Source organism: Amaranthus tricolor, chromosome 2 (genome assembly GCF_026212465.1).
Source record: "Amaranthus tricolor cultivar Red isolate AtriRed21 chromosome 2, ASM2621246v1, whole genome shotgun sequence".
NCBI classification, from domain to species: domain Eukaryota; kingdom Viridiplantae; phylum Streptophyta; class Magnoliopsida; order Caryophyllales; family Amaranthaceae; genus Amaranthus; species Amaranthus tricolor.
This window is the reverse complement of record NC_080048.1, coordinates 38,142,465-38,162,205: the sequence shown is the minus strand read 5'-3', so window position 1 is coordinate 38,162,205 and position 19,741 is coordinate 38,142,465. Positions and strand designations below refer to the sequence as shown.

Sequence of the window (19,741 nt, the reverse complement as noted above, 5' to 3'; positions counted from 1 at the left end):
AAGACAAATTAATCAATCTAAAATGTAAATATAAATAGATAAATAAATAAATAGGGTAAATTTTCAAAAATAAATCAATATGCGCTTGATGAAAACAAACTAATTATTTATTATTTTTAAATAAATCTACCTATTAAGTTTTTAGCAAATATATCTAATATTTAACTTATTTAAAAATTAAAAAATTAAATTTATTTTTCAACAAAATGGTTAATTTATTATTGAAAAATTTCCTTAAATAAATAATATTCTCTCCGTTTTCATATGTTCATCTCAAATAGAGTTTATGAATTTTAGTGTCAAACTTTAATTATAATTTCTCATTGATCTATATGAAAAACATATTCATATGAGATTTTAATAGATTAATCTTAATATATATTTTTAAAATATCAACTTTTTAAAAATTCACAATTAATATTATTTGACGTTTAAATTTGCACTGAAATCTGCATAAAAAGTGAGTGAGTTGAACAAATAAAAACAAAGTAATAAAACGTAAAAGCGGGTTGCTCTATATTTGATTCTCACAATCACGGATACTATACTAAATCAATCCAATACATTTGGGAGAAGTTGTATCGGCGACCTTTCCAGGTACGTTTTTTTCTCTCTCCTCTCTCTTTCCTTCGGGAAGAACTTTCGTCTTTGTTCTTATCCATTTTCCTACTACACTACTCTGGATCTGTTCACTTAATTACTTCATTCGATTGTAAAATTTTAATCATAATTCAACTGATTTTATTGTTTTCTGATGCAATTGCTTCTGATTAAGCTTCATATTGATCTATACACTGTGCTTTAAGTGTAATTTAGTACTGTATAATTGTTTGAGAATTGCCGAATTTCTGAATTTACTTTTGGTTTTGGTTTTGGTTTGATCTCTTCTATTCATGTGCTGATCCACTTCAATTTGTTGGTAGTGTTATCATTATCATGCTTCTTTGTTGTTTTTGTTTTCTTTTTTGGTCACTGTTTGACTGATGAATTTATCCACTGTGTTGTCTTCGCAATTGCATTACTTCCGTTCAGATTTAGTAGATGATGATAACTACGCCATGAATCTAGTAAAATCGGAATGATTGTTGTATTGCTTGTTGATACTATCAAGTGTGCGTTTCAGGTACTTACCTCATATATATTTCTATTCATGTCCCCTAATGTATAGTCAGATTTTTAAAAACTAAATTATGAATATATATACATCTATAAATTAAATAATTAAATTCTGCTCAAGTAAAATTTTCGTTATTAGTAATAAAATTGGATGATGAATGATGAATAATATTGAAATTATGAAGTATACAGAGGCAGTATTTTCTATTGATTGGTCCTTGATTGTTAGTTGTTAGTTGTTACTTACTTGTTACGTGTTGGAATAGAGTTGATGGAGAATTCCTATTCTTGCTATGTACAGTGTATAGGTACTAGTAAGATTTGATGGAAATTGAACTTTAAGCGTAAAGAGATCATCCTGGAATTTTCTTACTTGTAAATTGTTTTTTACTTATCCCTATTATGTTGATTTGTTTAAGATAAAAAAACTTGTTTGAGATGTTGGTATTATGAGTTTATCCAAATTTGTTTTGGTCAAACTCTACCTCCATTTTTGTCTCTCAGCTTTAACTTTTTCATATTGATATAGTTGTGCTCAATTTTGCCAATTACTTTTTGATTGCTTATAGCTTTGTTTTCTAATAATAACCAATTATATGTATTTCCTTTTAGTTTAAAATCTTCAATTTTTTCAAAAAATTTAGTAAGGAAATTTTTTTTGTTTTGAAAAATTGCTGCGAATATTCACAACTTAATTATTATCTAACAATCCAACTTTTGTTGTGTATTTGCTCCCAACATATCCAGTGATCTGAATCGTCACAGCCCCACACCTCCCGTCTGTCATCGGTATGTTGGGAGCAAATAAATATTAAAGATAAGATTATTAGAAAATGATCATGTAACACCCCTGAATTTCCAACCCCTTAAACGAAACCAAAATCGTGAAGGACGGGAGGAAATTCGAGTGTTACATAAAAAGAAAAAAAATTTAAATAAACGTTAAATATTAACTTTAAAGAAGTGAGTGGAAATTTCGGCAACATCTCTGTTAAAAACTGAGAATATGACAAGGATATATAATTAGATAACATAAATAAACTAATCTGAGGCCTTTAATGCCTTTCAAAAATATGTCACGGCGGAATGAATCATCGTCGGCTCCTCAAATCATCAACTCTAACGAGGATCGTGGTTCCGGTGTTAACGCGTTGGTTTGACGAACACTAAAGGAGTATTCTTACTTCCATACATCCAAAAAAAACTACGCAGCGGAACTATGAATCATACAAGGAGTCACATGGCTCCATACGAAAGAATTATACAACCCCAAAAAGAAAACTTTACAAGTAATGTAAAAGCTACAAAGCATTAGCAACTTGTACACAATTGCTACGATCGTACCCCACTTTTTCCCCCAGTGCAATACAAAAGAAGCGCTATACCTGTTATGTCAAACTATGATCCTCCTGTTGCTCAACATAATGACCATAGTCAAATGTATCATAGTAGGAACATCATAGAGAGCCATGAACACCATACAACAAACACATACACGTCAGTAATCAATGAACTTATAACAATTAGAATAATAGCACAAGGGGATAGGCGACGACATAGCACAACAATAACGGATCTACTCATCGGTCTAAACACTTCTATTTACTCATGATTTTTCTTTCAACTACTAATCCCTCGAACTATATTCCAAAGTAGTGGATCTTTTCTCTATTTATGGCATAGTGACACGACCAAGGGCGTTATCGGCTTATCGGCCACCCGGCGCCCATGGCAAAGTATGAGCTCATACCCCCTCTAGCTGACCCTCTCGGGTCCTACCTTCGGGAAAAACTAACACACTGGAGTACCAATCCAGTGAAGAGGCCACCATATTGGGGTTTGGAAGGCCCACATGGTAACACCTCGGTCAAGAGGCGTTATCGGCCACCCGGCGCCCAATGACAAAAGTATGCTCATACCCCCTTACGGTGATCCCGTTGGATCTCACCTAGGGGTCTACTACATAATCCAGTTGAGTCACGCCAACTAATCATATTCAAGGCTCAATAATTAGGAAATCACTTAGATACCACACACGACCATGGTGCGTTCTCTACTATTTAGGAGTTTGTTCTCGTAATCTCTTAATGCTTTCATTCTACTTGCTTATACCGTTCCCATAGTCAGCTAAAATCATCACCCTTACTAATTATCACAATAATACCCATTGACTAAGTCTTAAAACAACTTTTAAGGTTATTTAATCAATCATCACACCACCAAATTATAGCATAAAACACACATCATTAGTAATTTCATCTTTAAATCCAAACCCTAGTCATTTCATGTTCAAAGATAACACTTTTAACCATTATCCATAGCAAGAATCAATAAAACTAATACACCACCAAAATATAACATGAAAGCCCACACTATTACTAATTTCAAAGATAACACCTTTAATTATTACTCATAGTAAGATTCAAAGAAACTAACACACAATCAACACACAACCCATAATTTCTATATCACTCTTCAAACCCTAAATCATAAATATGTTCAACTCATCCATCAAACTCTTACCCACAAAAAGATTTAATGAACTTAACACAAAACCAATATCAAACTCAATACACTTAATAAAACTCCAAATAAAAAAAAAAACTAGAAAATTAATTAGAGAAAAGAGAAGAGATGGCTTACAATGGGGGAACTAGTAAAGGGTGAGGGTATAGGTGGTTGTTATGGTGGTATGGAGCACGAAAATGGTGGAGGAAAGGTTGCGTGGGCTGCTGTAGGTGGCGTCACAGCAGCTTGCAGCTGTTGTTGGGGGCAAAACGCAGCTACTGCTGCCGCTAGGAGGGAGGAGAAGGCTGGTTTCTGCTCATGGGAGGGTGGACGCTGGGCTGCTGCTGCTGGTTACGTGGAGGATGGATGTTGGGCTGCAACTGGGCTGGTTGTGCCTCCAGCTGCTGGTGAGGGGAGTGGGACGTGAGGAAGAGAGGGAGAAGAGGAGAGGAGAGGAGAGGGAAGGGGAGGCGTGTCTTTTGAATTATCTCACATAAAGCCCTAATCTATCCCTTTCAATTTTATTTATTTACGTATTTATTTATTTATTAGATTTATTTTCTTGCGAGGCCCAACTAAAAGACCCACCTTCGTGTGCTCACACATTTTAATAAAATAATCATTTTGAATCGAACCTCTTTATTTTAGAAATTGTATATATATATATATATATATATATATATATATATATATGTATGTATATATATATATATATATGTATATATATATATATATACACACACACACACCTTAACATTTAAATTCGTATATGAAAGAAATTTATTAAGACCAATTCAAAAATAATTACGTCATTAAAATCTTGGGGTGTTACAGATCAATAAGTGAGATTATACATAAAGGATAAATGAAATGTCGGGTTATTTTCGATAATTTTTTTATGTTTTCAATTGATTTCTTTATGTGGTTCTCATCTTGCTTTCTAAGACATATTTTTACCAATGTTGTTTTGTTTGAGACACCTTAAACTGTGTGCCTTTTATGTGAGATCATTGATATTCATTTGATCATTTCAATTAGTTTTCTCATAATGTGTTCTTTGATGACTTATATACCGATTTTTGTTTTCTTAAAAAATGTTGTCTTAAGCATTAAAAATACTGTTAAAGGCTGTTTTGAAGTGCATGCCTAAGTTCTGGGTTTGTTGATACTTACTTTTTTGGACCAATTTCTTCAAATACAAATATATGATTCCCTTAGGAGCTCGTACTAGCTTCTGTTTTCTTGGAAAGTAACGACATTTAATGCCATGTTATAGAGTATCTCAAAAGGAAGAGGCATTAAGGCAACGTAGTTAAAATCTTTAATGGAATATAACTCATTTTAGGCTCAAGCCATTCCGGCAAGTACCTCCCGTTTGATTTTACGGGTCATCTTAAATTGTATGGCTCTTAGGGGCTCACGACAAGATTTTATTCCGCGAAAACAACAGAGTTTTAAAGGTCATGTTGAATTGAGTGCCCCTTATCACGTAAACCAGTGTCGACGTCCATCATGTATTCAAGAGTTGTAGTCATGAGTTCCCGGAGGATACTATCACAAAAATGTTAATTTTTTTTATTATTTAGAAATTTAGAAATATAGTATGACATGAATTATTTTAAATGTGATTATACGAAAACTAATTTTTATGAGAAATTGGATGCAACACTAGATATACTTTATTTGGCCACCAATCTACATGAACTAATATTGTTTCTTCTATTTACTCTTATTTTGGTAAACATTTCCATTTAGGAACATTCCTGTTGCAGTTCTTACTTTGATTTTAGGTACTTAAAGCACCATTGATTAATCATTTAAGCCAAAATAAGATTCCATATGTTTCTTCGTACTTGAATTTAATTTCAATCATCTTGATACTAACGACTGCCTCCATATCTCTAATATAACTCTGCATCACTTTTGACTTTTCAAAAGGCCGCATGTTTTTGTGTCAGAGTGCTATTTCTTTGTTACTGGACTTGTGGAGGGTGTTTTCTTTTACTTTCTTCATACAGAATGCTATTTCTTTTGTTCTAGACTTCGAGTTTATTTCTTTTTGCTTTGGGTTTTATTTTTTATTTTGTACAACAATTGCCTTAAAACTTCTGGAGAATTCGAGTGATACCAATAATATTATCATTTTTATTTTTCAGTTTTCCACGAGGGATACTTTATTCTGTAGTCCTGAATCCGTGGTGGCTTATTCTTTTTTTTTAGAGGTTTGCTTATAGATTTTTATCTAGACTGTAATTGTAATTAACATTGTCATCACAAGATAATTTCATTACTTTATGCTACAAGAAACTGTGAGAATGATTCTAAGCTTATTTGTATTTATCTATGTCGAAACATCATTGAGATGTCTCCTTTAGGTTTACATGGCTAAGCTGTCTAACCTTTTAACAATGCTTTCTGTTATATTCTTTTCGAAATAATCAGTCTTTTTCTAATGAAGCTTGACAGTACCTAGTGTGTTCCGTTATGATTGTCTTCCATTTTCTTTGCAGGTCTACACCTGTTCCGGTAAAAATGGCAGATGGATCAGGGTATCATTCAGTTTATAAGAAAATACAAGGGAAGTCTTTCGTGATATCTCAACTTTCGCCCAGTTTGCAAATGAGGAATTGCAACACACACAATTTCAACAGCTCCTATGTAAATGGAACCTTCCAGAATCCTATGCTGTACTTGTATCAGGGTACTGGCCAGGCACATGTGTTTCCAGTTTCTTCTCAAATATTTGTCCCTGCAGCAGCCGAGAAACCACAAAAAAATTTCTGGGTTGATTTCCTCATGGGAGGGGTTTCAGCTGCTGTTTCTAAAACTGCTGCTGCACCTATTGAAAGAGTTAAGCTCTTGATCCAGAATCAAGATGAAATGCTCAAGACTGGTCGGTTATCTGAACCATACAAGGGCATATCTGATTGTTTTGCTAGAACCATGAAGGACGAAGGCATGATTTCTCTTTGGAGGGGAAACACTGCTAATGTTATTAGATACTTCCCTACCCAGGTCGGTGACTAGTTATTGTTTTTCATGTGCTATGGTCTTGGAATGCTTGAATGTAGGAGTATAGTTTTGGCATTGCTATTGGTGGTGAGTGAGAGACGATGATCTTTTTACGACCGACCTCTGAGATCTACTTATCTAATAGATGTTCCCTATCCTTTAGTGTAGTGCAGTAGTTTGTTTACTAACTTAAGTACTTGACTGGTGCGGGCAAGGATTAGAAATGAACAAATGAGAAAGGGAAAACTATTTGTGCAGATAGATGTTCTGGTTTTATAGTTGATTTCAAATTTTGAGATTTGCTTAGTCATTTTTTTTTCTGTTTCTGATAGTCCTTTGTACTACTTTTTGTTGACAATTATTGTTTTTGTCTGATAGGCCCTGAACTTTGCTTTCAAGGATTACTTCAAGAGAATGTTTAATTTCAAGAAAGACAAGGATGGGTACTGGAAATGGTTTGCAGGAAATTTGGCATCTGGTGGGTTAGCTGGTGCTACTTCCCTTTTCTTTGTGTATTCTTTAGATTATGCAAGAACCCGGCTAGCTAATGATTCTAAGGCTGCCAAGAAGGGTGGCGAGAGGCAATTCAATGGTTTGGTTGATGTTTACAAGAAAACTCTGCAATCAGACGGTATAGCTGGGCTTTACCGTGGCTTCAGCATCTCCTGTGTCGGAATTATTGTGTATCGTGGACTTTACTTTGGAATGTACGACTCACTCAAACCTGTGGTGTTGATCGGTGAATTACAGGTAACAATGTTGGCTCTTTATGAATGGTACTCAAGTATTTCTCCGTAGTGCTTCTTGTTTTTGCTGGAATGGTTGAATGTAGGGATAATTGCTCTTCCAACCTTGTTTTTACCATCTTAATAGTTTTAATTGAACTGCTTTTTTTTTTTTTTTTTTTTTTTTTTTTTTTTTTTAATCATTTTCGGTCAATTGTTGGCTTTGCCCCTTCAAACTTTGACAATGTTAAGCTAAAATCCGTTCCATTGATGCTTGTAGGATAGCTTCTTGGCTAGTTTCTTGTTGGGTTGGGGTATCACAATTGGTGCTGGGTTAGCTTCCTACCCTATAGACACCGTGCGTAGAAGAATGATGATGACCTCCGGAGAAGCAGTTAAATACAAGAGTTCTCTTGATGCTTTTAATCAGATCATCAAAAAAGAAGGATCAAAATCACTCTTCAAGGGTGCTGGCGCAAACATATTGCGTGCTGTTGCTGGTGCCGGTGTTCTTGCTGGTTATGACAAGCTACAGCTAATTCTCTTGGGCAAGAAATATGGTTCCGGTGGTGGTGGCTAAGGCCTTGATGATGACGACAAAAAAGAATTTGAAGAACAAAACTAGTGTTGGTTGTTATCCATATTATCTTTAAAATAACCGTGATAGAACCTTCATGTATTATCAAATTTCTCGGTCTATGGAAGTGTCGTTCTTTGTGCTCAAATTCATGCTTGTGTTTTCGTTTTGGATGGCATGTTTTGGCCATGGAACTATTTAATGGAAGTGAAATAAATGATTACTTGGTCCTTGTTTGTAGTTAGTGTGGAGTGTGAACTCTTATTGATCATGTGTTTTGGCAATACCATATGTTTAATTCTATTTTGTTTGCTAATCACGAGTAATTCGTTTCTGACATTTTTCTCATACTCAGTTCGTCCCTTAAATATGTTTTTATATTGCCTTGTTAACAAAAATATAATGGTTTTTTATATTCCGTTTGTTCTATAGTATTTAATAAATGACATATTACTTCGTCCCTGTGATTGTCCCTTGTTTCTGTAACTACATTTAAAGGTTTATAAAATGAATTTAAATATTCATTATATAAATTAATATTTTTTGAAACTTGTAAATGTTATCCTCATGATCATCATTCAAGGTCATGGAACTAAAATTTATTTCATTTTGTAAGTGATGTTTTGTTCAAAATTAGACCTAAAATGAGTCAATTTGGTCGTGTTTGGGTTAGATTTTGATTATTAGTTTTTTGGATTACTTTTGGTCTTTTTTTCCTTGCGTAATTTTAGGTCGGATTTGAATTTAATATGATCAACTCATAAAATGTATATAATAATTCTGAATCAACAATGGATTAAGTGAAAGTAAAGTTCAAAAACATTTCATTACTTAAGAAGCAATACAATAAGGGTCATCTTGGGTTCGATTAATTTGACCAGTTTAAGTTTAAATATGTCAATTTCAGATTGGATATAAGTCAAATCGAGTCATTTCCAGTTTCGTGTCATTCTAAAGCATTTAGTGAGATTGGGTTATGCACTTCAACTGATATTTGAGCGACTCCCGGTCAACTTGAAAGTCCACAAACTAGGCCTCATTTCACATCAATGTTTGAAAAAAGAATGATTCTTATGATGTAAACTTTTCATCTTATTCTTTTTCTAAATATGTTTTCCTTGTAACTGAATATATTTCCTATTCCATTAATGAAATATCGCAAATATTATCATGATCTATTTCTATCTTTCAAATAACTAACTTTCAACTTTACTTTTCACAAAAGAGCAAATCCAGAACACTCGTCTCTACATGGGTATAAAATCAACTCAACAGTCATTTTTCTATGTTATATATTACACAGTTCAGTATTAATACAGTTTTTATCAAATGACTTCAGTCATTACCAGCCAGGCCCATACCTAATATCCAAAACTTTCAAAACAACAATTTCTATTACTTAAATTTGAAGGAACTTGATAGTGCTCCTTTTGATCTAGTATTAGAAGATCAAGTTATTGTTATCACTCTTTAGTTCAACTCGAATGTCATTTTTCTTTGTTATACGTTACGCAATTCAATATGATTATGATTTTTATTAAATGACTCGAGTCATGACCTAGACAGACCCATACTTAAAATCCCAAGACTTTCAAACCAACAATTCCTATTAATTAAACTTGAAGAAACTTGATAGTGCTGCTTTTTATTTAGTGTTGGGAGAATAAGTTGTTGTTACCCTCTAGTTCAACTCGACAGCCACTTTTCTATGTTATATGCCATGCAGTTTAATATCAATATGGTTTTTATCACATGACTCGAGTCATGACCAATACAGACCCATACCTTTAATCCCAAGACTTTCAAAACAACAATTCCTATTCCTTAAATTTGAAGAGACTTCATAGTGCTACTTTTGATCTAGTGTTGGATAAACAAGTTGTAGTCACTCTCTAGTTCCACTTCCATGAGTAAGGAGGTAAATCCTTTTCAATCATTTATCTTCCTATTAGTCATAGTCATCAACCCAGTATCCCACACAATTTATCTTTTTGTTCCTTATCCTAAAAACCCGAAAAAGAAAAACAGTCCTGTTTGGTAGCCATCATGTTCTGAACAATAATATCTTTAAAGATGTTGTTCTTCAACTACCTTAACATAACTGGTACACCAACTGCTAGGCACCAATGTATACTGCAATGATTTAACAGACGACTCAAGAGCATCGGTATGAAAACGAAGGTTAATTGATTCCCTTACAAAAGCAGAACAAACAAACAAACAAAAAGAAACACAGTCGAAAAGATGATTTGGTTTAGTTCAAGGACGCATACTACTTTGGTTGTTGTTCTTTATCTTCTTTCAATCGTACACAAATTCGAAACAAAAAACGAGACTGAGAGTCGCAAATCAGACACGCAGTCTTCAGATGGTAACGAGAGTCTGAATGAGGCATACATAGCGTTACAAGCGTGGAAAAGAGTGATCTACTCAGACCCCACAAACTTCACATCGAATTGGGTTGGATCCTCTGTGTGCAGCTACAGAGGAGTATTCTGTGCACCTTCAATCCATGACAATTCCACTACTGTTGTAGCTTCCATTGACCTGAATCACCTAGACTTAGCCGGTTTCCTTCCTGAGGAAATCGGATTACTGAAAGACCTTGCTGTTGTTCATTTAAACAGCAATCGATTCTGTGGGATCATCCCGAAAACTATTTCAAACCTCACCTTTTTGTATGAACTTGATCTAAGCAATAATCGTTTCGTGGGTCCCTTTCCTGATGCAGTCCTTTCATTGCCTTCACTCAAATTCCTTGATCTTCGATATAACGAGTTTGAAGGCTCCGTTCCATCTCAACTTTTCAACAATAAGTCCCTTGATGCTATTTTCCTTAACAATAACAGGTTCACTAGTGTCATCCCTTCTAATTTGGGTATGTCTACAGCATCTGTTATTGTCTTTGCTAATAACAAATTTGGTGGGTGTTTACCTCCTACTATTGCCCATTTCCAAAACTCGATCGAAGAACTTTTACTCATCAACACAAGTTTAACTGGCTGTTTACCAGTTGAACTTGGATACCTCTATAAACTTAGAGTATTAGATGTTAGTTTCAATCATTTGGTGGGTCCCATTCCTTACAGTATTGCAGGTTTACCACACTTAGAACACCTTAATTTTGCTCATAATATGATGACTGGTGAAATCTCTGATGGGATTTGTGTGTTGCCTAATTTGGCTAATTTTACAGTTTCTTATAACTTTTTTTGTCAAGAAGGTGGGATTTGTGGGAATTTTTCATCTAAAGGTGTTTTATTCGACGATCGTCGGAATTGCTTGCCTGAGAAGAAGTTTCAGAGGAGTAAGAAGGCTTGTGATGCTGTGTTGGAGCATCCTGTTGAGTGTGAGGACTTCCATTGTTAACACTCTTATATTTGTTCTTGTTTGTTCATGTTTGTTATTATATTCTTGTTTATTTAGTGAAAAAAAGAGGCATCACCATTCACTAGGGATGAATAATTGAAATTTGTTTGAGTTATTCTTGTAAGAGACTGTCTTTTGGAGAAACGAGTTTAAAATAAGAAACCCATATGCTAATAGTTTGTAATTAGCTGGGCTTATTTTACCCATGTCACCGAGAAGTCGTCTCATACAAGAATTTGTGAGTTTCTTTTATCTTTTTTTCACTTTTTAGATGTTTTGTGAGATCATGTAAATAAAGTAGATACTCGTCGAAGCTTTTCCTTTTATATAAGATTGTTCTTTTCAGAGAAATAAGTCCCGATTCTAATGTAAAGTCGGAGAATTTCTTACATGTAAGTTTTTCTTTAACTACAAGGTTAAGCTATGATACTCGTAAGTCTTTACTCAATTCACCTTGGTTTTGCTAAACTGAACATATTTTTTGACTTAAACAAGTGTACTCCTTATTGAGTGAAAAGCTACTATTGTAAGAGACTATCTCTCGATGAGACAACCTCAAACAAAGCGTCTATATTTTCATAATATGTACAAGAAGGGCTATTTAATCCATGTGTGTGTAGTACAATTCTCGGTAAAATCGTCTCAAATAACAATTTATATTGAGTTATATTTGAATTTTAAAGTACTTCTTCATCCTTTCATTGGCATCTTATCTTTTTGTGAATCTTTACACTATCAATTTATAAAGACTACTAGACAAGTATTATGTTTGTTCGTAATTTTAATAGAGTATTATGTTTGTTTTTTAATGAAAAAGTAAATTTCACAAATACGTGAAACTAAAAAGTGCTGCTATAATTTTTTAGTTTCGAGAGTGTTTTTTAATGATAATTTGAAATAAGTAAGTAAAAAATATAAAAAAATTCATATAATAGTAAACTTTGCAAAATAATTTTCAAAATAAACAGTTTTTTCCGGTGGTTTGGGGCTGTTCGCTGTTAGTAATAGAGAACAAAAACTGGAGGTCAAAAAAAGTCAAAAAGTTTGTTCTCTGTTACTAACAGCGAACAAAGACTTTGACTGTTTTTCACCTTACGTTTTTGTTCGTTGTTAGTAACAGCAAACAAATGCGAGCTAAAAATAGCAAATCCCTCTATTTGACCAGGTTTTAGCTTTGTTCGCTGTTAGTACAACGAACAAACCATTTGCTTTTTTTGAACCCGCTGCCTTTGTTCGCTATTATTAAGTGCGAACAGCCCCTAAATCTCAAATCTGGAAAAGAGCTGCTTATCTTGGAAAATAGTTTCAAAAATTGTCTATAAAGTGATTTTTTAATATATTTTTGCTTATTTGTTTCAAATTTTCTTTTTCAATTATGGTAAAAAAAAAAATCACCTTTAGGATTGATCTAAATAGAAGTAGGTGTTACAATTTTTATTTTCACGCAACTCAACACACTATTTTAACACTTAATATCTATATTTGCGAAGGATTAAAAAATACACAAAAAGTTATTTATATAAAAAAATATGTAAGAAAATATTGTTTGACTAATATTTATGAAGACCTATAGGGAGCCAAAGATATAAACTAACTAATATTTTGGACCTTCACATGGTCCTCCCTCCCAAATCAAGAGTCAACATAAACATGACTGTCTATTAATGCATTACCATCAATCTCGTACTTTTCTGTGCCTTTGACAGACTTCAGCTCAATAGACCTTTCACCAAAATGGATATATCCAAATTTCCCTTGTCCATCTTTAGAAGGTAGCAGCACAACCTTCGTGATTTCTCCATGGCGCTGAAAGTGTTCCTTCAGCTGCTCAGAAGTGGCACTGTCGGGAGAAAGATGGTAGAGAGACCACATGCCGTATCCAGGAACCAAAATTGGGAGAAAAGTTTGTTAAGTTTCAAGGCTCCGTACAAATTCTGTATTTTCCCCCATTTTCTTCTCTTCAAAAGTTGATTATATACTGCTCTCAATACATTATTTCTTGGCGAAGCCTTTAACAAAAATCATTTTAACAAAAAGATGTTATAATAAAAAATTAATTACTTCATCAACATCCACAAGCTCATCAATATCTGAACCCTCAGCCATGACTGCTTTACGTAAATCTTTTCTGAGAATATAAGCCATTTTTTTAATAATGGAGAAATGTGGATAAGACATGAAAGGGAAGGCAATGATAAAAGTTGAAACAAAAGAGGGTGTTTTTGGACTGGATTGTTTGGGTTGCCCTGATACCAGGATCAACGTATCACCCAAGTAATTTCCAGGATAGTTTGTGTTTGATTTATATGTGTCATGAAGTGATACCCAATACCTGGAGTGTGGCATTTTGAATGTGTTTGTATTATGTACAGCTATTGAGGATCGTGGAGTTTCACCATAAAAGCACTTCCATCAAGGAATTCCAAAAACTCCTAAAATTGATTTTTTTTCAAAACTTAGATAAAATTTAAAACTATAAACAAAAACTAGATCCAGAAACTAACTTGAAAAACTCGAAGTTACTCACATCCGAAAACCGTATCATCTTTGACAAAATTTGCAAGACTCGGGCAGCCTGTCATGCATATTGCTGTCTCTTACCTCTCTTCCATCCTCATTGGATCTACCACCATCATTTCTTCAAATGAACCCTATGGAAAAATTACCGTGAATAATACAACCTTTCAACAATTTCCCTACAATTATACTAACTTTTAATTAACCAAGAATAATACCACCTTAGGATTTTTTTCCTAGAATAATACCAACTTTAGTTTATTAACTAATTTAACAATTTTTTTGTCATATAATCTCCTATAGTTTTGATTTTTAGCATGTTAGGGATATTATCGGGAAATACTCCATAAGTTAGTATAATTTATAGTTAATCAAAAGTTGGTATTATTACAGGAAAATAAGCAAAACATTATATTATTCCTAATAATTTTTCCTTTTACTATTCCTTTTCAATTATACATCATATTTCGAATATTGAGGAGGGGTAGCATAAAATATCACTAATGCTGTAATTTTAAATAGAGTACTATCCCGCTAATAAATATTAACAGTTACAAAAACACTAGTTCAAAAACAAAAATTGACAAATTAAATTTGTAGCTGAAGAAGATTTGAAACCTTGACATCTTACAACATGCTTGAATGCGAAAATTTGAATAAAATAAGATGTTTTAACAATTTAATTCCAAAAATAAGTTTCGTGAAAATTTAATTTGCAAAATAAGCATCCGTACATCCAAACCTAGCCTTGGAGTAAGTTGCTATTACTAACAGCGACTTAAAAAAAAAAAAAATTTTTAAGTCGCTGTTAGTAACAGCGACTTAGTGCGTTTTAAGTTTTTAGTTCTCAGTTACTTTCTCATTCCAACCTACGAGATTAAGAAGTTGAACTAGTTAACCTTAAAGTCGTTGTTACTAACAGCGACTTAAGAAGTTGACTGGTCAACTCCCTAAGTCGCTGTTAGTAACAGCGACTTATGGCTTTTTTTTTTTTTTTTTTTTGCCTTTCGCTGTTAGTAACAGCGATTTACTCCAAAGCTAGGTTTGGATGTACGAACGCTTATTTTGGGAATTAAGTTTTTACGAAGCTTATTTTTAGAATTAAGTTGTTAAATAATCTTATTTTATTCAAATTTTCCTTAAATGCCTTACTAACTAAGCTAACATCAATCTTTACTCCTTTGATATTAAGGGTACCCCTCTCCTCATTATGACCATTTCCTCTTTTTACTAAACATCTTTACTCCTTTTAATGATTTCAAGATTCAATATTCATTACTTATTCCAATCAATAATCACTCCTATTAGAATCTTGCTTCTCAATATTGCTTTTCTTGATTTCTTCCCATATTCCGAATTCAAATGAAAAGAACAACAAAGATCAAAGGGAGTACTATTAATCAATCGATATTGTTTTGCTTCTTGTGCTTTATATATAATCATGTTGGATGTTATTTGATCTCTATGCATACTTTCATAATAAGTATGAAAAGGCACAATTCATAGATTGCGTGAAAGCAAAAGGCACAATTCATTTGAAGGAGAGACGAAGTATGAAAAGGGAATGTTCTTCCCAGTCATATCAAACAATTCTTAACAATAACCCCTTACATTAGTACATCAATCTTACCCTCTTGATGTGTTTCTTTTTCATTCCATTTCTACTCCTACTGCTAAACACCCCTAATCATAGAACTGCATTCTTAAATCAACAACAAATTACAGAAAACAGTAAATCGCAAACCATCACTTCGTGTTGTACAATTCAGCCCCAGACCCCAACAAATCAATCCGAAACTTCCTTCAACAAACCCATTAAAATCAAATCATCAAACAAAGAAATCAAATACACATGCAAATCAAACAAAAAAAAATTATAAAAGGGATTAATCTAAGTTTCAAACCAAACCCGATTCCAAAACAAATCAAGAAAAACAAAAAGGGTAAATAAACATAAAACCAACCTAGAAACAGAAGAGAAATCTCTGAGTATAGGAGAAATGAAGGAATTGAGATAATGAGATGAACGATTTGCCACTGAGCACCGGGTTCTTGAATTTAGTTGGAGCGGGAATATAAGTTAGGTAACCCAAAGCTCAGGACTAAAAAATGCGGCGAAATATAGTCCTCGTTTAGTTTTGGGTAGATCGTAATAAACGGTGGTGACGAAAAAAAAATAGTGCAATTTTAGTTGAAAAATCTTTTGGCTACCTTGTTGATCATGCTTGTTCAACTTAAATCATCTCATTTTCTTCATAAAATTCATTCTCATGCATTATCATTGGGAGAGGTGGTATTAGGTAGTAACGGAAATTTGTAAACAAAAGACTGATTAAAGTTTCATTACCATAGGAATGATATGAAGCTTTTGATGAAATTTTACACTATAAATTATTCTCATTACCAACATCCACCATTTAATACTACTTACCAAATGGGCCGTTAATTTATATTTTGTTCTTAATTTATAAGTTAAAATATAGTCATGTGAGATCTTATTTTATTCGTCTCAATGCAAATATTATTAATATCAAATTTTTATAATTTTTAATTATGCACGATTAAAGATATTAAAAGTTAAAATATTATCTCGGTATGTGTGAAAAAGGGAAATAAGACAAGTAGGGTGAATAGGAGGGAATATATAGTTGAATATTTGATGAAAATAGAAATTTGTTGAAAAAGAAATAAAACACAAAATAAAAATCAAATAGGGCCAATGATATGTTTTTTTTTTTTTTTTTGTATTAGGTGAGAATAGAACTTAAAATCAATAAAAATGATTTGTTTTGATTAAGATAAGAAGTGCGGTGTATTAGTGCATGAATAATAGTAAACACATTTAAACGATAAGAATAGTTATAATAATGATATCTTATTGATAGAAAAAGAAAAATTAAACAAGATAATAACACATGTAATTTAAGAAAGATGATATCGATAATATTTTTATTTTAGTGATATTTATAAATTTATAAATTATAGATAGATTATGGAAATATGTTATATTTTTATTTACTTTAATTTGTTACAATCTAGTTTAGCATTTTTATAAAATCTTTTGATGTGTTAGAAAAAATGACAAACAAAATTGAATTTATACAATTTTTACTACTTTACCAATTCATACTTTTATTGTTTGTGAGTGATTATAGAATGAGGCTCATAAAATTGATAGGCCATTCTACTTTGATTTAAATTAGATATTCATTCTTAGTCCTTGTTTTGTGAAATATACTAGCCTAATGTTTTGTATAGGTCCTATCTCCTATGGGACTTTAGAATTTAAAAGGTTAATAAAATGGATCTCCAATATACTCCTTTATATATGTGTAAAACAATTGAAATATTTGATTAAAGCACGAAATATATAATTGGACTATACTATCACTTTTATAGGATACCATAACAAGAAAATACGCACCTCAAAGCCAATCATGTATATCTATCTATTTTCTACTTTATATATATATATATATATATATATATATATATATATATATATATATATATATATAGAGAGAGAGAGAGCGCTGAGAAAGGAGATTCATCTAGTTTCATATTAATTGCTTTTACATCTCATTTATGCAACACTAAATCTTCCCTATTCCTAGTTTGTTGAGTGTTGAGGTCAAATACTAAATTATGAATATTGTTGTTAGTATAAGCGTCAATAATGCGAGATGATTTTGAACATATCATAGCTCATTATATGGCTTGCACACTGGAGGATGAAGTTAGGTGTGTAATGATGTATGAAAATTGTAGTTTGGATCAATGCATGAGGTAATCTAAAAGGTGTATGAAGAGTGACTTGAACAAGCGCTTCTTTGAGCAGATCAAGCATTCGAGCAGCTTGATGCTGGGGCAAGTTTGAGTTTATGTTCTCTTCGATACTTGGGGGCCAAACTTACTTTGTCTAAGATTAATTCTATTCGTTGGAGGATATATAAGGACCCTAATTCATATTAGAATATTATTGTAGAAAAACTAATACACTAAGAGTAGAGATACCAATAAGGTCGCTAAGTTTAAATGGCGAACTGATGGGTTCCATAAGAAAATCATTATCTCTAGCTTATGCAGTCTTTGTTACCATATATGGTAGACTCGGAATGAGGCTATTTGGCTTCTTAAAATGAGCTAGGTTCCATAAAGTCATCGAACAGATTATGTGTGAAACTAGAGCTAGATTCTATGCTTTATATCCTGATGAATCTCAAACCTCTGTTTGGTTTAGAGATACCGTTTAGTTCTTTGTATTTTGGTTTTCTTTGAGGTTTTTCTCTATTGTTTGCACATGAAAAGTGAGTCAGTACAACCTTTCCTAAAAGGTGGGTACTTTCTTCATACTAATGCACTGTTACAATAGTGGGATTTTCAACCTTTGTGTTTGTACTGTCTTAGTTTTTTGGTGTAAAGGAAATTTTATTCATTTTCCAAAAAAAAAGTTAGAGAGTCAAAAGAGGTGTCTTTTTGTTTTAGTATGTGTTTTCATTAAATGTAGAAACTTTAGGCTTGAGTGTATGAGTTCAAGCTACAGGAAAAACTGTTTCATTAACGTAATGTTGATTAGTTAATGAAATACAACATTGTTTATGGGGAACACGTTTAAGACACCTCTTTAATCATCTTTGTGATCTTGCTATTTTTTTTTTGCTTTGTTGTTTATACTCTATTTTCTTTTGTTTGATCAATTGATAGTTGTGAAGTCTATAGCCTTTTATTTCAACTATTGTCGTCATTTGTTTGCGTATCTATTTATTGATTATAATAATTGAGCTATGTGAAATGAAATTTACATTGCCAAAAAAAAAAAAAAGAAGTGACACGTCAAAATTATGAATAACTGTAAAAAATTTTAAAAGATATTAAGCTCAATAAAATAATTTTTTTTCTTTAACATATTTTATGGGAGTTATTAAACATCGCCACCCCTTTTCATTTTATCGCCACACCTTCCCCCATGAAATTACGAATTTGCCCCTGATTTTTAAAAAATTACAACTTTGCCACTCCCTACAAATTTTTTATTTTTAATAATAATAATAATAATAATAATAATAATATCAATAACAACAATAATAATAATAATTAACTTTTTTATATTCTTCAAAAAGAATATAAATAAAATTAATAATAATAACAGTAATAATAATAATAATAACAACAATAATAAAATTAAAAATAATAATAATTAGTCAAAAAGAAAAGAAAAAAATAAAATAAAAAAATTAAAAATGAATCGCCTAGATCTGGGCGATTCATTTTTAATTTTTAATTTTTTTAAATTTTTTTGGAAAATTTATAATAATTACATTCGAAAAAATACTATTCAAAATACTATTCAAAATAATATAAAAAAATTAATAATAATAATAATAATTATTATTATTATTATAACAAACATATTTACATTTATAAATTAAAAATCAAAACATAAATATATATTTTATAATAAAAATAATAACAATCACAACAATAATAACAATAATAATAAAATTAATAATAATAACAGTAATAATAATAATAATAATAACAATAATAATATAATTAAAAATAAATTAAATATAATAATTAAAACAAAAATAAAAATTTAATAATAGTAATAATAACAATCACAATAATAATAATAATAATAATAATAATAATAATAATAATAATAATAATAATAATAATAATAATAACTATTAATTTAATTTAATGCATTTCTATTCTTAATATATTATTATTATTGCTATTCTTATTCTTCTTCTTCTTCTTACTATTATTATTATTATTATTATTATTATTATTATTATTAAATTTATTATTATTGTTTATTGTTGTGATTGTTATTATTTTTATTATTAAATATATATTTATGTTTTGATTTTTAATTTATTATGTAATATGTTTGTTGTTGTTATTATTATTA

At 31.6% G+C, this 19,741-nt stretch overlaps 2 protein-coding genes and 1 long non-coding RNA gene across 6 annotated transcripts; 2 read left to right on the top strand and 1 right to left on the bottom strand.

Moving 5' to 3' along the window:
* The first annotated feature begins 499 nt into the window (after window positions 1-499).
* Window positions 500-8,182, top strand: LOC130805331 (ADP,ATP carrier protein). 4 transcript variants are annotated; one of them, XM_057670075.1, is made up of 5 exons: window positions 532-597; window positions 1,033-1,123; window positions 6,135-6,639; window positions 7,015-7,386; window positions 7,642-8,182. In XM_057670075.1, exons 3-5 carry the CDS (start codon window positions 6,157-6,159, stop codon window positions 7,939-7,941), a joined length of 1,155 nt encoding a protein of 384 aa, XP_057526058.1. In that variant the 5' UTR covers window positions 532-597; window positions 1,033-1,123; window positions 6,135-6,156; the 3' UTR covers window positions 7,942-8,182. The 4 variants fall into 4 exon arrangements, with proteins under 4 accessions (XP_057526057.1, XP_057526058.1, XP_057526060.1 ...); XM_057670074.1 differs by lacking the exon at window positions 1,033-1,123 and having other exon boundaries at window positions 500-597; XM_057670077.1 differs by lacking the exons at window positions 532-597; window positions 1,033-1,123 and adding an exon at window positions 607-712.
* A 1,641-nt stretch (window positions 8,183-9,823) lies between these two features.
* On the top strand, window positions 9,824-11,897 carry LOC130806160 (leucine-rich repeat extensin-like protein 4). Its single transcript, XM_057671114.1, has one exon. It carries the CDS (start codon window positions 10,183-10,185, stop codon window positions 11,305-11,307), a length of 1,125 nt encoding a protein of 374 aa, XP_057527097.1. The 5' UTR covers window positions 9,824-10,182; the 3' UTR covers window positions 11,308-11,897.
* A 702-nt stretch (window positions 11,898-12,599) lies between these two features.
* On the bottom strand, window positions 12,600-15,930 carry LOC130806188 (uncharacterized). Its single transcript, XR_009040266.1, has 3 exons — window positions 15,789-15,930; window positions 13,835-13,958; window positions 12,600-13,739 (listed from the first exon to the last, which is right to left on the bottom strand). It is a non-coding gene; the product is annotated as an uncharacterized LOC130806188 (long non-coding RNA).
* Window positions 15,931-19,741: the final 3,811 nt, after the last annotated feature.